Here is a 17384-nt window from a genome sequence, read left to right as displayed (position 1 = left end):
GTGGGCACCCGGTAATCTGCTTTCGCGTACTCACAACCCGATTCGCTGAGGTGTCGCCAAAGCTATTCTCACCAACCTAGTAAGTTAGCTCTACTTGCTCGGTTGTGAAACACGCTTCTACTTATTAAAGATACGTTGGTTTGTCCCTAATTTCCCGATCCCAACCAGTTAAGATCCGACTTAAGGACAGATAGTCGGAATGTTCCCCGGATCATTGACAGCGTCGGGATTTGTCATGAACATGAGAGTAGAGCATGTGCCATTTTCCTTCACAACTTTCGTCATTTTTCTCACAAAGGGTTCTCGAAGGCATCGTTAGCCTCTGCGACTCACATGGATTCACGTCCTTTCTAATGACGGTACCGGTTGTTTGATATTAACCGAAATTTACTTTGCGCTTTCTTCACGATTTGTCCGCTGACGGTACCGGTTGTTTGATGTGTGCTTTGCGCATTCTTCGCGATTGTTTCACGCTTTTATTCCGTAGACGTGGAACCGCCGGCAATTCAGGGAATGTCGCCGACCGATGACCCCATCAATCGTGTTGAAGTTCATTTACCTTATCTCCGCAATGGACTGAGAGGAAAATATCATGAACAAAGGGTAGACCCTGGCAGACCTTACGATATTTTTTGCTAGTGGAATGAATGCGTCATACACCGAAGTAGGTGAGATTGCGGAAGAAAAAGATGGAACACTTGCCATCAGGCCATCAGCTCGCGGCAGCCATGTCGTCACGTTGAGTGATTGAAATCCGAGCTTTGAAATCTCAGCGTCATTGTGAAGTTCTAGAAATCGAACACGTTTACAATCGAACGCATTTAGTTGGAATTGGTAGGTCACTTTCTTGGTATATTTTATTTTATGTTTTACTATATTTTATTCACTTTGAAGTCACTGTACGATTCATTCCTTGAGTGACGTCGAATACCAGTATCGTGGGCCACATATGCTATGCCGGGAAGCGATCGGTGCGCATACAGGCTAGTAAGATGATTATGTGCAAATATAGAAAGTTGAGAATTTCGTACATAATGTCTTTATTAACCGATGCTGTCACACTAACGTAATTTTCTTTATATGTGCGTTGATGTCACTACTTTGGTCGTCACAATAATATATTGCCTTTCTTCCCGTCAGCTATATAAATGTTCTCCTTGCTCTCCCTAGCAGTCCTAACCATTTGACGATCCGACCCTACCCTGGCATCGTTCAAAGAATCTCTCCTCTCTTCTCTCAATACATAGAGCCGTCCGTTCTATCCCATTATCTACAACTCCTTCTAGCCATCATCATTCAGTCACCTCATCCTAACAGTATGCCTGGCGCAACTCCATATATCGGAAATGCCACAAGGATATGGGAGATCAATGTGCACTGGAGCTTGTATTCTCAGTGCGGAATATGGGATCCTAAAGGTCGCGGCGTGGATATTTGGGAATGCATTAGAGCTCGTAAGTTGCCACTTTTCTTTGTGTCTAGCAATCCTCATATGTCCCTTCTAGATGACTCAACCCAGTTTACCCAGGTTCGCTACCAGTGTTGCATTGTCGTCTCTTATAGTAATCTCACCTTTTTCAGCCACCAAATGGTGTTTATTGGCGCTACATCGCCCGCCGGTAACCAATCTATGGTTTTATGAACACTGCCATAAGCCAAACCTTGACACCGTGATTCTATCACGTTACCGCTCGTGGTCATCTGGTACCCACAGACGCCCAACCCAATCTCAGGACTGCGGCATGCCACCCTCAACGTCGCAAGTGAAGGTTATATATCTCCCAGGTATAGGAGAGACACGCGTGGTCACATTGCCTTCGATGAGGGATGTGGAGGGTCATTCATGAATGACATGCATTTTTACGATACTACTCTTCTTTGCATTTTCTTTGGCTGGTTCCGAACTTCCGCTTCGTTATGGTCACGTTCACCCCCTTTTGTGGTATATTTACTTATTTCGTTAAGTCTTCTGGCACAAAACACTTACTATACATGTCTATTCTAATATCCACCGCAATTTTTTGGGAAGCACAACTACAGGTAGACCTAATAGACGATGTCGTCCCTCCACTACATCCCCAATTTGTGTGTTCCTGGTTGCAGAAAGTGCACGGTCTCCGTCACCAGGGGCAAAGTGTATACTAGGTGAGTCGCATCATATTTCTGAGAGTATTGAAACAGTATCTCAGTTGTGCCAAGCCATGATCAGACCCGTTTTCATTGTTAATCCATGTGGCGCGTTATCACTAGTGCCGCGTAACAGAGCCTTCCTGTCCCTGGTGACTACCATACTACACCGCGGAGGATGGACCCGTCCCGAAACACATTATGTTAGTCATGCTGTAAATCTGATCACACGTGTTATGCATGTCCGACCACGAGATCTCATGAACGCTAACAGGGTTACAGAAGAAATAGGGGTGCACAAACGCAAGCGAATTTCTGAAGTGGAAGCACCCTCATTCGCAGGCCAACGATCTGCAATTGCCGACGTATTGCAAAGTTTCGAGTACAGACAGCGAGGCAGACGAACTCCATCAGAATCAGTGTCACTGCGCGAATTGACATCTAGCAGGGGACCCACGCGGTCAGGCTATATTCCCATTTATTCGCCAGAACATAGTAATATGCACAGGATGCGTACCTGCGATAACAGCATCATCCCCATCCTATCCAGCGCCTCGATGTGATCGGGTGCGCATGACTTGGTAAACCTCCCATATCAAGAGACGAACGCTCGAAAAGGGTAGCCGAATAATCTTGGTAGCGCTAAAACTCAGCCGTAGGGTCCGAACACGCACATCCTCAAATCGTTATCCCCGAACATGGGGTCCTAAAGCCCAGGAGACACCAGTAATAGTCTTGGCCTGTCCCAGATGTGACTAGGAGGAAAAAAACGTTATCGGAAGCCTCATTGCCTTGGGAAATGAAATCATGATAAGTCCTGATTGGGCATGATGCGCCAGGATCACTGGTACAGTCTTGTCCCGGTGTGAGGATATTGTAAGGCCTGCTGCCATCAAAAACATGATGGATCGGAGACCATCGGAGAACGAGGATGACGGTCACAAGGGGCTTTCATTTCTTCATATTGTTAAACTGAGCTCATCTGTTGGTACCATGGTGTCGTTCACCATGGTACCTCCATGGCACCTGGTACAGGTACTTACTGTCTCCATGTGATGATATAAACTCAGATCTGCGACTGTTTAGCTTAATCAGCGGCAGCGGCAGCGGGGACGATGAACGATTTTCACTCAGGCACCACATATAGTAAGTACCTCGTCAGCTCATTGAACAATCTAACGACTGTTGCACTTTTCTGATCGTGGGGACGACACGCCTGTAAGTTCCCCAGATTTGTCCTGTCAAACGAATGCCCCAGGTGTGTGCAATTTTGGTTGCTAATACTGCCGAAATTTGCGACTCCGTACAGTCTCAAAGGTAATGTAGGGACGTGTGCATTGACCAAACAGAAGCATCATCGACGAACAGGCGCATGGCGTGACACCGTGCAGAGCGCAGATGAATTCCGTTGTCGTAATACAGATCTCTTGCACCTGAAATGGCACCGCAGAGAAGCAATTCCTATACGAGAGAAACACACTTGGGGTGTCTAAGTAATCGTCGTGACCTTGCATAGAGTTCCTACCAATGCCGAATATGCATAAGGCGTGCGCACATATGGGTGTTCCGGCGGAGTATGCGAGAGGAAAGCTATACATGCTTACGTGTTTCATACAGCGTGTCCGTCAGTGGGCATGTGTGGTTCAAATCTTCTGCATCGATGATTCTCGAGTGCTCACTTAACTAGACAATTCTTTTGGAAACCACCTGAGGGGATCAAGTGACAGGAATGCGGCTCGCGGTGAAAGCTCGGATAAAACTTACGAGAAACCGGCACATTCCTCTGACCCCGACGATGACTCTGATACTGGAACTATACATGGGCATCCCTTTGTTCAGTACATTGGTATCTGGACAATGCGGGGAAGATAAATAAATGTTATGTTCGAAGATAGGCTTGCATAGCTGGTGGGACATGATACTGGAATAATGCAATTCCCATCTCCCATCCTGAACAAGACGACAGCCGACATCACGAACATGTCATTGGACAACAATGGAACAGGCATGAATTTGCAATCGGCACGTAAGACTTCTAGTGAAACTTATCTATTCTTGCATCACTTGGTTCTTGATGTGATTGCGTCGAAGGCGACGGCGATCGCCAAAACTACATGAGCGCCAGGATGTTGGTCTTCTGTGGTAAGACTGCGTGATGCATAAGTCGCGCGCTGCTGTACAACAGACAACATCTACAGTCAGGCTCAGAGATGATGAATTAATAAGATCAAAAGAAGGCCGATACAGTCCAGTCAAATAGAACAGGCGATGCTGGAATTATAATTTTATATTTCCTGGAGAGGAATGAGAAGCAGTAAGTAAAACTCGATATCGCAGGAGGTGGACACGTACAGAACTGAAGTCCATTACTTATCACCTGATCACATCACTATCTTCAAACCCGGCAACATCTTAAGGTATTCTGTGAGGTGTGACTCGGCGCCCTTGTTGCGGTGTATGGTGAGCCACTTGAGTGGGCATCTGGACCGAGTAACGAATGCCGAAAATTGCCCGTGTGGCCAAGGATATCTATCCGGCGAACAGAAGCGGATGACCAACTCCTCTAATGCTGGTAGGGTCAGAGCTTCGAAAAGGCTACCCAAGCCGGCGCGGATAACATTGACCTCAAGTTTATGAATACTGTGGTTCACCGTGCCTATCAAAGGGGACGGTTGCAGGCCCGCCTGTAGCAATGCATCCGCACATATGGAGGAAACGCTGACCCGTTGAACTTGCGTGCAGAGGCCGATGATCTGCAGAAAAGTAGCACTGCTAACCAGTGCGAACTGTATCTTCAGTTCCAAAAGCTGGTGCCAAGGCAAGTCAATGGAACGCAGAGAGTGTAGATCGTAAGTCAGGGATTGCAAGACCGCAGAACGGAGTCGCGGCATTGGGCTGGGTATGGAGACCAGGAAATTTGCTTTCTGAAAGGTGACCTGAAAGCGTGACAGGGACTGAACAGAGTTGTCCAATAAACCTTGGATGGGAGGTCCATGCCACCAAAGGTCAGAACATCGGCCCAAGAAAGGTCGGAGCCATTGTATGGAAAGAGGCTCTTTCCTATCTGAGAGGTCCATGTCATGCACCACACGAATGGACAGCGGAACACTGCTGGCTTTTTCTAACCAGCGCTTGTACTCGTCACCGCCAGTTGTGTCTGCCCTGAGCAAGGATATGCTTAAGGATGCCCATAATCGAGGAGTGGACAGGGAAACCGCTCGCCAGTGACGGCAGACCCTTGTCAAGACCATTGGACATTCATCCGATGAAGGTGCAACATAATTTGTCTGGGGAAGACATCGAAGAAATATCTCTCCAAGAAGCTCTGATGGTAGCAAACAGCATGCTGGAGATGCCAGGGCTTGGTAGAATTCAAATGACTCTTGCACAATGGCCCGTTTCTCCTTCAACCTAGCTTGGATGCCTTGTAATTTTTCCAATGCACGGGTCAGAAGGTCGATGTGGTCGTCGAGAGCTGCAAGTTGTGACTTTCGCTGCGTTACAACAGCGTGAATGGTCGGGGCCTTGTCGGACGGAACATGACTGGAGGGACGATAAGAGAACGATATCGGCGTCAACTCGGATAGCTGAACCAAAATATCAGCTTTGAGTCTTAAAGTGACCCAAACGGTATGATTAGAATTTTCCGTACCGGCTCTAAGATGGGAGACTAGGAATGTGGCCCATTATGATGAGCAATGATCACGCCATTGCGACTGATAAGCATCAAACTCACATCTAACAAATCATTCAATAAATCAGGACTGATCATTTAAAGGTGTGAACGTTGCACGGCCGCGGTATACAAGGGTATATGATGATATTGGGCAATTTCAACTTCAAATTTTGCTGGAGAGGTGCTTAAGCCTGAGTATAAGTTATGTAACCAGGCGTGCCACGTTCAACGTTCGTTGACGTTCCAACACGTTGACTCAACAGGCGTTTGAACGTTGAGCGCTAGCGCTTGAGCGTTCAAACGTTGAATCAGGTGTAAGTAGCATAACCCGTACTGTACAATTTCTGTCGTTGATTATTTCGCCAGTACTCGGTTTTGTCATCGCGTGACGGGCGGATGACTTCTGAAGTGCATCACACAATAACCTAGGCTATCCCAGCCTGAGGGCGATCCCGAGTTCATGACCCCTTGCCTGTCCAGGCTACAGTGGTAGGTAGCTTTTTGCTTAAGTCTTTGAATGTCTTTTATTTCTCCGTTACTAGCTAGTGTGTAGCTGCGACTTGCGACACCGGTCATATGCGAGCAGCGACATGCATCTCACCGAGAGTGTGGTGAAGCAACATACTATACCAATCGATTGCTTTGCCCATGTGAGCATCATATCATCATCCATCACTGTCACTAGGGTTAACCACACTGCTTTGTTGTCAAAGCAGTGTGATGGCCTTGAACTTTTTTGGCCTCGAGCTTCTGATGATCCGTCTCGTCCGCTAGCGCTTGGTTATTTTAGAAAATTCTATACAATCAAGCTCCCTATCAATAACGTTTGGCCAACGGTCCGAGCGTGCCATGCACAGTATGTCACTACGAATTCGCATAGCAACGGAGCGCCCGGAATCCGGGTCTACAGTCTGATATGTGGCTAGTGCATCCTTATAATACAATACTCTTGACCATTTTTGACTCCTGCAGGGTAGTGTGCCGTTTGTTGCCCGACATCTTGGCTCGGGAAGATCCAGTCGACCAATCGATGCAGAACGTTGGAGCACGAGAAGAATCGGGAGGGACACCGCTTGATGGCATTTGTTTAGGGGTGACTTCTCCCCGAGACGACGAGTTGAACGCTGTTAGAACTCCAATCATGCGGAAAATTATATGAGCGTATACTATGCTTCCTACTCTCAGATCTCCTTGGGTTCCTCTAATAGCATCTGATCAGTGGATTCTCAAGGACTCAATACCAAAATTAGAGAGATGAGGCAGGATGTCACATCGTTTATGCCCTCAAAAATTATTTCCAGCTTTTGCCTCGTGGCTTTTTTTTTTAATCGCTGAACTCTTAGGCTGTTTATGTTGTAGTGCGGGATGTCATCACATTCTCGAAAGAGAAGGCTCTGCTCTTCAGGGTTCGGTGGGAGTCACTTCGCTCGATTGGAGCAGAGAACTTCACGTGTATCAGATCGTAAGCCGTTCTTCTCATAAGGAAACCTGTCAGGCGGAACCTCCGAATGTGCCTGCTGATTCTAATTGGTCGGTCACCGTCCCTTTCACCGCAGAAATTGGCTGAACTTTGATGCATAGCATCATCTTATGGTTTCATCAAAAATTTGCAGCAATATCGTAATGCAAATTAACTGCTTGCGTCTCGTGCGCACCAGTGTGTGGAGTTTCGTCCAGGGTTGCATTCATATTTTCCCCCGGTCACGCTAGGTAGGGGTCGAAACTCTGTCATAATGATGGAGATACGGGCGCATGGGGCGCATGTCACTGATGATGACGCGAAGGGACGAGTCCTAAGTTGGAATCATGAAGGCGTAAATGGTCGACTGTTCGTCCAATTTGTCTAAAAGTAACAAATTCAACTATATTGTTCTAGCTCAATTCTAGTTCGTCGAGTAGTTCTCGATCTTCGTCAGAGCCCGGTATCACCCCAGGAACGATTGGAAGTGGGTGCAATGATTGAAGTGAAATCCTTTTTTGTGATTTTAATCCAAGCCAGAAGGGGAGAGGTGGGCTGGCAAGGCACGAAGGAGACATTCGATAGGACGGAGTCATTTCCTCAGCTAAATCATAAATCCGAGCGGTCCGGTCTAGAAATGAATGTCAAAGTTTTCAGGACGCTTACCGATACCGCACAAGACGATTCCATGCACATCAAAGCTGACGCAACCCTGTGAAGGCTACTGATCGTCATTCCAGTGTATCAACTTGGAAAATAAGTCATTATGCCAATCGATACCGCCTCGCCCTCTTGAGTAGGAGGAACTTTGCGTTCGCCGGAAGTCGCGAAATCCTTCTCTGAGAGTGGTTTATACCCTGCTATTGTTCTGGAGGAAGGCCTTGTCATAACCACCTAATTCTCACCAATTTCAATTGAACGTTGCCACTGGCCTGTAATAATCTCGTCTTATTGGTCCCGAGTCGATTTTTGACTAGCAGTCAACATGTTTGAGGAAATTGATGATGCATTGTGGAGGTCGTTCACCCAGTGGTGGTGAAGGTGGTAAATCCGATTTGGAATGCTAGGGCGCAAACAATTCTGAATATGATATTGAGCCATTCGCGTCGTGGCGTTCCGGATTAATGCATACCTCCTCAATGTGAATGAAACTCCCATTGAGGGGACAAAAAGGACGCAAAGTCCAATACATTCTACGTAGGCATGGACGAGCAAATCGGAACGATGCCTGGCCCGGATACCAACGGCTCGACGAAGATGTATTTGCAGCCGGGGCCCCTATTTTGAGGTGCACACTGGACTACTAGGTGCCTAGGTGAGACACAAAATGGAGACATGTGGCTGGATGTCACTTACAGCCTTAGGCAATACTGAAATTCTCGAAACAGCTGTCCTGACGAGCATGTAACATAGTATTCACTCTCGAGTTACGTGTGGTAGTTGAGGAGAATGATAGGGTATCTACCTGTCAAAGAGAGGCGAAAACATAATATCATGAAACGGATGGGGTTTGATGCCAGTGTGTCCCCTAGGCTACTAGCTAGTACTCACAGTCTCAAATCACCAGCTGTACAAGCAGTCTGAGAATATTAATGTGGACACGGTTCCCCGCGATCGGCTCAGCAATTGAGGTGCCTCGTCCGACCTTCGGTTGGGAAAGTGCCGTTGGTAACTTCGCGTCGATTCCAAGTCCGGCTTAGTGTTTTATAGCTAGTCTTCTAGCTAGACCCGTCAGGTCACAGAATGAAGATCGGACGTTCCCCGACTCGGAGCTGCACTAGTACTGGCAGTAGTAACGATGAGGACAATGGAATTACATAAGTAGTACTATTCCTGAAAGTCGTGCTCTCCGTTTGCGTGGTCGCACAACATTTTACGTCTGAACAGTTCACCTCGATCGAGTTCGTCGTTGTTGCCAGATCCTGGTTCGACTGTTACCTTGAAGAACTTTCGTGATTTGAAGTCCAGATTCAAGGATGGACACCGTACAACACCCTTCAGCAACATGGGAAGCAGTCTCAAGTGGCGTCGTGTTTTACAGACGTCAGCAACTGTACACGCTACCTGGAAAGCTCCCAAACATCGCTGACTACTTGATTGCTGGGTGCAAGAATGGTGGGCCGATAGGTATGTGCTTCATTCAATTATCCAGAATGGCAGGATGAGAGGTGCCCTAGCACTTATGAGAGACACCTCGAAGCTGGTTGCACTGGGTCGCGGAGGACCTGCATTTACGAAATCTCAAATACAGGTATACTCGCCAGCCGGAGAGGGCTTACTACTATTCAGTGTGGATATTCTGCATCAAGTCAAGAGTTCAACGGCTAGCTAACTCGCATTTGACAGTGGGATCAAGGCCGAATAGTGCGGTTCGGATGGACCTTTGATGAGCGACTTGTAGTTTTGAATGAGGAGGGCGTGTATCGTTTGTACGACCTGCAAGGCGACTACCAGCAGTTTTCGTTGGGAAACGAGGCAGCGGAGTTGGGTATAATCGACGCCAGAATACATGAGAATGGACTAGTTGCCCTAACAGGCTCTTTGACTCTCCTAGAGGTGAAAGACTGGGAAGGCGGGAGGCCATTGGCGCTTGCAAACCCTGGTATGTTCATCATCATCCATATTGTCTGCATAGCATGTATCAATTTCTGGCAGGGATATCCGAACCGCCTCACTCGTGGGCTGTTATACCCCCGGATCAATCGATATCGAGACATGTGGAGGTGCTACTTTCAGTGGATGCCACTATCCTTACCGTGGATAACCTGGAAAGTGCGGATCAACGTGTAGCCCGTGGACCATTCTTGCACGTCTCTCCTTCGCCTAATGGTAAATTCCTTGCGTTGTTAACTTTCTCTGGTCTTCTTTGGGTCGTTTCAACGGACTTCCAACGTGAACTGGTCGTTCTCGACACAGCAACCGTGGGTGCCGAAGGACCGGTCAATCAAGTGGAATGGTGCGGTAACGACGCAGTTTTGGTTACTTGGAATGATCTCGCATCACTTATTCTGCCTTCACGAGATAACCTAGCGGGAGAAACGCTGCGGTTTGGACTTTCTCTCTCGTCCACATCAATGGCTGATATGATATCAATAGCTATCAGTATTTTGGTGCTACCTTTGTCGTCACAGAGACCGATGGTGCCCGTGTCATAGGGCAGGACGTTTGCGACTTCATCCAGAAAGTGCCTGGTAAGCTTGTTTGGTAGTACGTTTAGCAAGCGAACCTTGACATGTTTTATAAGTGTCTTCGGTATCAATATTTCGTCCAGGCTCAACATCATCATCTGCCATCCTGTTCGCAGCTTGGGAAAGTTTTGTACAACGATCACCAAAAGCAGATGAGAACATACGAAGTATTCGATCAGACCTTGCTGCGGCTGTGAACGAATGTATTGATGCTGCTGGTCATGAATGGGATCCTTATTGGCAAAGAAAGTTGCTTAGTGCAAGTATTATGCTTTAAATTGGCCCTTCAGTTACTAATTGAAGAGATAGGCCGCAAAATTTGGATGGGGATTCCTAGACCTTTACAATCCCACCGACTTTATAGCCATGGGCCAAGCATTGAAAGTACTGAATGCTGTCCGCTTCTACGAAATTGGAATCCCTCTGACGTATTCGGAGTAAGTTTGATATCTGTAAGGCTCAATGTGATCGAAATTTGATTCCCACAGGTATCAATATGTATCCCCGACGCACCTCATAAACCGCTTAACATCCCGAAACCTGCACCTTCTTGCTATCCGTGTCTCTTCCTTCCTGTCTCTTAAACCTGATGTTGTTCTCAAGCACTGGGCGAGTGTAAAGATTGCACGGTCCAAGTCTTCTGCTGTTGACGGTGAAGATGATGAAGTGTGCAGACTTATAGTAGACAAGTTTGAGAAGCTCGGTGGCGGCGAGGTCAGCTATGCAGATATTTCCCGGCGAGCATGGGAGGTTGGGAGGACAGGATTGGCCACTAAGGTAAAGATGTTTTTTTCTGTTCTCACTCCCTTATACTGAGATATTCTTCCTTCAGCTGTTAGACCACGAAACTAGGGCCTCCGATCAGGTTCCATTACTATTAACCATGAAAGAAGACAAACTGGCTCTGGTAAAAGCGGTCGATAGTGGTGACACCGATCTCGGTGAGTAGTGCCCTGCATCTGGAACTTTAATATCTGAGACGATTGTCAAGTGTACCATGTATTACTACATCTTCACAAGCGCCTTCCTCTAGGCTCTTTTTTCAAGTTGATTGAGGATGGCGGAGATCAGCTTGCACCTGCAAGCAAGCTCCTTCAAGTATACGCTCGGGAACAGAACCGAGAAATGCTAAGAGATTTTTACTACAGTGATGATAGGAGAGTGGAGAGTGCAATCCTGGCACTAGACGAGGCAGCCCAGATGACTGTACGTGCGAAGTTTCCTTCTTCAGTTATCTGCGATTTAACCGTTACTCAGGATCCTCATGCGGTGATGACAGCCGTGAATGCAGCAGAGAAATTCTTTTCAGAGGACAAAGACCGTCCATTTGAAGCCAAGGTAAGCCTGATTATTTGTACTGCGACTGTTTCCACTCAATATTGAGCTTTATTCTGTAGATGATGAATGAAAGTGTCCGCCTGCTTGCGCTTCAGCAGCAATATGAGAAGGACTCAGATGGCAAAGTCAAGTTTTTTGGACAAAGCGTCTCTGAGACGATACGCACGTGTATCTCGAACGGCATGAGCAAGAAAGCTGACCGCGTCAAAAGCGAGTTCAAAGTTCCAGACAAACGGTCTGTCAACTGTGTGGTGTCCAGGGCTTTTGAACTTATGCTTTTCAGATTTTGGTATCTCAAGTTGCACGCGCTCACAGCTATGCGGGATTTCGATGCACTAGACGCGTTTGCGCGTTCAAGACGGAGTCCTATTGGCTACGAGGCATTCGTAAAACATCTTGTCGAAGCTGGTCACCTGAAGGAAGCAGCGTCATACGTAATGCGATGCGATGGCCCAAAACGCGTGGGACTTTATGTGCTGTGCGAAGACTGGCGTGCGGCAGGCAGGGAGTGCAAGGAACGTGGAGATAAGAAAGGGATGGAGTGAGTATTTTGACTATTATTTGCTGTTTGTGGCTTATGGTGGTTGAAGACAACTTAGGAAGTCGTGTCCTAATTCCCTTATTGCCAGAGAGTTAGACCAGCTCATGGCATCGATGAAGTGAACCTTCTACTTAGTTCAGGACATGCTGTGTATTGTAAGGGAATGTCCGGCACTAGGTATCACTTCTATGCCGTACTCATTAGCTGGATTTGTTTTACCATGGCACGTGCTTCGAGTACCATGAAATAGTTTTTCTTTCCCCAAGAACTGACTAGAACTTGATCAGAGTCATTGCGCCCCCTCGCTCGCCTCAAAGAGCCAGAGTCGCACAAAAGTTGTTGCTCAATGTGTTTATCTGGTTGGCCACGGACTTAAGAGCAGACCATTGAAATCTCTTGTCCGTGGATTAGGCGAATTTGTACTGCAGATTCTCCTTGGCCTGCGGTTATCTTAAGAGGTCTGACTTGACTTGCAATGCTTGAACCCCGGGCCAAGGTGGTTGTCAATTTAAATACAACTGTATCATGGCGGTAGGGCACCATGATAGCATCCGCCTGAGAGTGAGTTGCTCGTTGAAATATCTATGCAAGATCCGGGATGATGATTGTGCCGTGTCCTCGTCGGCAAGATGTGAACCGGGGCCAATCGAATTTACAAGGGTCGGAGTGGAACGGGAAAGTCTAAACTTATGGGACCATGACATGATCTTGTGCCTAGACTAGAACCATCTGTCATGGAAAATAACAATCACTGCCAATAGAGATTGCTTTAGAGAATACAATACAATTGTTGGTTGGCAAATACTTACAAGATATCTGGATACGGAGAGAAGCATTCGCGCTGAGAGTAGCCTTGGCCTTTGAGTGGCTGGCAACTGTCCTTACGTTATATGAGAACGTAATCAAATCAGTGATTACATAATTTATGAGGTAATATTGAGGAGCTGTCAGGAGTTCGGCAAACAAGGTTTCCCGGATTGCTAGCAGGTAAACGTGCATCTTAAGTTCGGCTTAAGTTTATCGCTCTCCTTTTCTTTCTTCCCCTTACTTCATTCTTGTCTATCGCCATGTATGTGTTTCATTTACTCGTCTATTGCCTGTGGCTGACTTTCTTAGGTCGGGCGTGGACCAGCAGACTGCGAAGTCTGCTACAACAGCCACTTTCATCACTGCCCTTGTATTCAATGCTGCAGTCTTTGGAATTGAGATTGGCCTGTTCACGATACTACGTCCTTACTTCAAACAAGTTTATGAGCGACGCACACTAGCTCCGGTTGAAAAGTATGCGTTCAAATATAGTACCTCATCCTAGACGGCTCACGTTCTGTTCATCCAGGGACCGTGTCAAACCTTTCGATGCTGGATTTTTAACTTGGCCTATTGCCCTATTCAAGACAGACTATCGTGATGTTCAACAAGTCAACGGACCAGACGCCTACCTTTTTGTTCGGTTCTTGCGGATGATGATTCGCGTCCTTCTACCTATCTGGTTTATTTCTTGGGCCGTCCTGATGCCAGTCACCTCTGTCAACAATTCTACCCCCAACAGCACAGGACTGGATCGCTTCATCCTTGGCAACATTTCTAAATCAAACAATGATAGATTTGCCGCTCACATTATCCTTGCATACCTCTTTACCTGTGAGCTTGCTCAACAGGTTTTACGAGACCTCTAAATTTGACCGTCTTCACTACTAGTTTGGATTTACTGGAATATCAGGCGGGAAATGCAACACTTCACCACAGTTCGGCAGTTGCACCTCATCAATCCTGCTCATTCCAGCTCTGTGCAAGCAAACACGATTCTTGTAACCGGTATTCCTACGAAATATCTTTCTGAGCCCGCGCTTCACCAGTTGTATTCCCACCTTCCTGGTGGTGTGAAAAAGGTGTGGCTCAATCGGTGTGTACCTCTACTTTTATCGGTTTTTATCGTTTCTCGTACCTGCCTGTCTATGTAACTTCTCACGAGTATTGCGCCTGCCCAGTGACTCCGGTCATTCTTTTACTTCTATTCGTCTTGCCTTGCATACGACAGCTGTGTTTGACCTTTGAACTTCTTAGGGATCTGAAGGAGCTTCCCTCTATCCACGATCGTCGCCTGGCTGCTTGCGGAAAACTAGAGTCTGCAGAGACATCACTGCTTTCAACGGCCGCTAAACTTCGACGAAAGGCATTAAAGAAGGCCAACGGCGCTGGCGATTCATCCCCTTCAGCGGATCCTGAGCGTAATGTGGCTTTGGCAGAGCGTCTGGTTCCTCGGGATAAGCGGCCTTCGCATCGTCTTCCAGCCGGTTTTATGCCTTTCTCACTCCCTTTCATCGGCAAAGAGGTCGACACGATTGATTGGTGCAGGCAAGAGATCGCTGCTACTACGGGATTGTTGACTCAAGGTCGCCAAACTCTCGCCGATCAAGGCCTTTCGTTACCAGAAGAAGATGGAAAGGTGGACAAAAATGACCGCGCCAAACAGACTTATCCGCTTCTCAATTCCGCATTTGTCACTTTCAACCAACAGATCGCCGCTCACCTTGCAGTTAACGCATTGACTCACCATGAACCATACTGCATGGCCGACCGGTACCTCGAAGTATCTCCACCTGATGTGATCTGGGGTAACCTTGGGCTTAATCCATATGAAAAGCGCATTCGAATGGTAATTAGCTATAGCGCCACTGCAGCTCTAATCATTTTCTGGGCCATTCCCGTTGCCTTTGTCGGTATCATCTCCAACATTGAAGGCCTTTGCGTTCGCGAATCGTGGCTCGCTTGGTTATGCAAGCTGCCAAGCCCTGTTATTGGAATCATACAGGGTATTCTACCCCCCGTATTACTCGCCGTCCTCATGATGCTCTTGCCAATTGTCCTTCGTCTTCTTGGACGTTTCGAGGGTATTCCGACGCGCACAGGTCTCGAATTGAGCTTGATGACTCGGTACTTCATTTTCCAAGTAATCGTGAGTATTTCATTGTTTATAAACGGTGAGCAGTTTTGCTCACGGTATCTAGCACTCGTTCTTGATCGTCACTTTGAGTTCGGGCATCTTTGCGGCTCTCCCATCAATACTTGCAAACCCCAGTTCGATAGCTGGTCTACTGGCTCAATATTTGCCTCAAGCGTCGACTTTCTTCCTGACGTAAGTCACTCTTGTGAGCTTGCCTAGACAGTTGCTCATTAAGATATTCAGATACATTCTTCTTCAGGGTTTATCTGGTGTAGCTGGCGGATTTTTGAGTGCTGTTGGGCTCATCATTTACTACGTCAAGCTGTTTATCCTTGGCAGCACTCCACGCTCTGTTTATAATATCAAGTATGCGCCGACAACTGTTGCTTGGGGAACATTATTCCCGACTATCACTCTGCTTGTCGTCATCAGTACGTCTGTTTGTGGCAGTTCACACCAAGCGTATTAACAGTTTATCTCAGCGTTTGCTTACTCGATCATCTCTCCTGTGATCAATGGCCTTGCATGCTTTACATTTTTCCTTTTCTATCTCCTCTACAAGTACCTCTTCCTTTACCAGTACACGCAGCCGCCCTCGGCTGACACAGGAGGTTTGTTCTTCCCGAAGGCGATTCAGCACGTATTCGTTGGGATGTATGTCCAGCAGATCTGTCTCTGTGCCTTGTTCTTCCTCGTGGAGGCTCCGGACGGGAAGCGAGGCGCGCTTCCAGAGGGCGTGCTCATGATTGTGTTGATCGCTCTTACCGTCGGCTACCAGGCCATCATCAACAGCTCCTTTGGTCCGCTTACCGAGGCTCTTCCACTCAGCCACGCGCACCAGACATTCAAACATGATGTCGATGGCGCGTCGGGCTCAAACCGCAAGGAGACCGTTGAAGAGATCGAGGAGGGACCTTCGCCCACTGACAAACCTCGCGCCTCGTCCTCTGAGTCAGGGGCCGAACAAGCTCCGCGCAGTGACTATGACGATGTATTCTTTGCGCGCGGGCCAGACGGTGCAGAGGATTATGGATTTGCGCAACCAGCTGCGTGCCTCCCACAGCGCATCGTATGGATTCCCGATGATTCGCTCAGTTTGGGCCGTGAGGAGGTACAGACGAATAAGGAGTCGGGCGTCAAGGCGACCACCCAAAACGCGAAAATGGATGAGCACGGGAATGTGGAGGTGACGGGTCCCCCTGTCGACCTTGCAAAGTTCTGAGAGATGTTGTGGAGTAACTGAGGTTGTTTTCTTGTTTCTTTTTGGCTCGCCTTCTTCCCTACGTCTTGTCAAATGCGGTATCCATCTTCCATTCAGCTTCTTATGCTGTACATTGCATTTCACGCTGGTCATACGGTTAATATTCACGTCGTTATATCTGATGTTTCATTCAATCATGTCAATTACCGTCAGTTTCATCTATCCTGAATACCCCTTGTCCCAGTACATAATCTTGTTATACGCTTACGATCGTCATGTTGCAATTCAGTACTTGAGTAGTATGAAGACCAAGCCCAGGAAACTGCCCTCGCATTGTCCTCGTTGGCACCGGTTGCTACTGCGTTGTCTGCGTCGGCACTGCGCCCCTCTCACGAGAGATACACATTTTGTATTACATCGAGTACCCCTGACATGTCGCGTTGACCCACACAGAAAGATTGATGGTCAGTAGCATGTTCAAGCTGACGAAGAACATACGTTGAAGGTTGATTCTTGTTGGTGGTGAGGACTCATATCGAGTCATGACAACATTAAACCAACTGATGTAGGGCGCTTATCCAGGGTTATTTCCTCCACGCACCCCCATCGTCGTAAACGCCCGCCATACAAATAACCATTAATTCTGAGCACAGTGAGCCTGCTGCAACGAGCACTGTGCGTCTCGTACTCACCGAGTCCACGTCAGACTCATCTAATTCTGCAACCAGACATCTCTTGTACTCAAGTCGACTTTCAATTCGTGCTTGCAGTCACTGCACCCTTACGCGATAAAGAAGCCTTACTTAAAACGTTCGTTTGGCGCTACTACGTGTCCTGACAACCTGTCGGGGTGACGACTCAGTACTCAGTTGTGAAGGACAGTACATAATATTTTTACCGGTATCGATGG

At 47.5% G+C, this 17384-nt stretch overlaps 4 protein-coding genes across 4 annotated transcripts; 3 read left to right on the top strand and 1 right to left on the bottom strand.

The window, feature by feature from the left end:
- Positions 1-1108: 1108 nt before the first annotated feature.
- On the top strand, positions 1109-2074 carry F5147DRAFT_672352 (uncharacterized protein). The gene is made up of 3 exons (XM_041435670.1): positions 1109-1454; positions 1506-1528; positions 1582-2074. Exons 1-3 carry the CDS (start codon positions 1319-1321, stop codon positions 1621-1623), a joined length of 201 nt encoding a protein of 66 aa, XP_041298218.1. The 5' UTR covers positions 1109-1318; the 3' UTR covers positions 1624-2074.
- A 2173-nt stretch (positions 2075-4247) lies between these two features.
- On the bottom strand, positions 4248-5971 carry F5147DRAFT_308424 (uncharacterized protein). Its single transcript, XM_041429147.1, has 4 exons — positions 5864-5971; positions 5780-5797; positions 4480-5714; positions 4248-4421 (listed from the first exon to the last, which is right to left on the bottom strand). Exons 1-3 carry the CDS (start codon positions 5897-5899, stop codon positions 4509-4511), a joined length of 1260 nt encoding a protein of 419 aa, XP_041298217.1. The 5' UTR covers positions 5900-5971; the 3' UTR covers positions 4248-4421; positions 4480-4508.
- A 3267-nt stretch (positions 5972-9238) lies between these two features.
- Positions 9239-12451, top strand: F5147DRAFT_743043 (Vps16, C-terminal region-domain-containing protein; the record flags this gene model as incomplete). The annotated part of the gene is made up of 14 exons (XM_041439574.1): positions 9239-9389; positions 9440-9552; positions 9609-9864; positions 9918-10308; positions 10359-10453; positions 10507-10713; positions 10788-10887; positions 10939-11227; positions 11283-11391; positions 11442-11656; positions 11708-11788; positions 11848-12023; positions 12072-12329; positions 12379-12451. The coding sequence occupies 14 exons, from the start codon at positions 9239-9241 to the stop codon at positions 12449-12451; spliced, it is 2514 nt and encodes an 837-aa protein (XP_041298216.1).
- An 851-nt stretch (positions 12452-13302) lies between these two features.
- On the top strand, positions 13303-16860 carry F5147DRAFT_672330 (uncharacterized protein). Its single transcript, XM_041435669.1, has 8 exons — positions 13303-13398; positions 13446-13610; positions 13666-13970; positions 14028-14232; positions 14394-15285; positions 15338-15465; positions 15517-15704; positions 15756-16860. Coding segments are annotated over exons 1-8 (2625 nt in total). The 5' UTR covers positions 13303-13396; the 3' UTR covers positions 16496-16860.
- Positions 16861-17384: the final 524 nt, after the last annotated feature.

This window comes from Suillus discolor, assembly GCF_016758755.1.
Source record: "Suillus discolor strain FC423 chromosome Unknown F5147scaffold_5, whole genome shotgun sequence".
Classification (NCBI taxonomy): Eukaryota; Fungi; Basidiomycota; class Agaricomycetes; order Boletales; family Suillaceae; genus Suillus; species Suillus discolor.
The sequence above is the reverse complement of the archived record's forward strand: the minus strand, read 5'-3'. Positions and strand labels throughout refer to the sequence as shown.

Coding starts and splice junctions, on each gene's coding strand:
- F5147DRAFT_672352 (XM_041435670.1), top strand. CDS start 1,319: ATGCCTGGCGCAACTCCATATATCGGAAATGCCACAAGGATATGGGAG. Junction 1,455..1,505: donor TTGGGAATGCATTAGAGCTC/GTAAGTTGCCAC, acceptor TGTCCCTTCTAG/ATGACTCAACCCAGTTTACC. Junction 1,529..1,581: donor ACTCAACCCAGTTTACCCAG/GTTCGCTACCAG, acceptor CACCTTTTTCAG/CCACCAAATGGTGTTTATTG.
- F5147DRAFT_308424 (XM_041429147.1), bottom strand. CDS start 5,899: ATGATCAGTCCTGATTTATTGAATGATTTGTTAGAT.
- F5147DRAFT_672330 (XM_041435669.1), top strand. Junction 14,233..14,393: donor AAAAAGGTGTGGCTCAATCG/GTGTGTACCTCT, acceptor TGAACTTCTTAG/GGATCTGAAGGAGCTTCCCT. Junction 15,286..15,337: donor ACTTCATTTTCCAAGTAATC/GTGAGTATTTCA, acceptor CACGGTATCTAG/CACTCGTTCTTGATCGTCAC.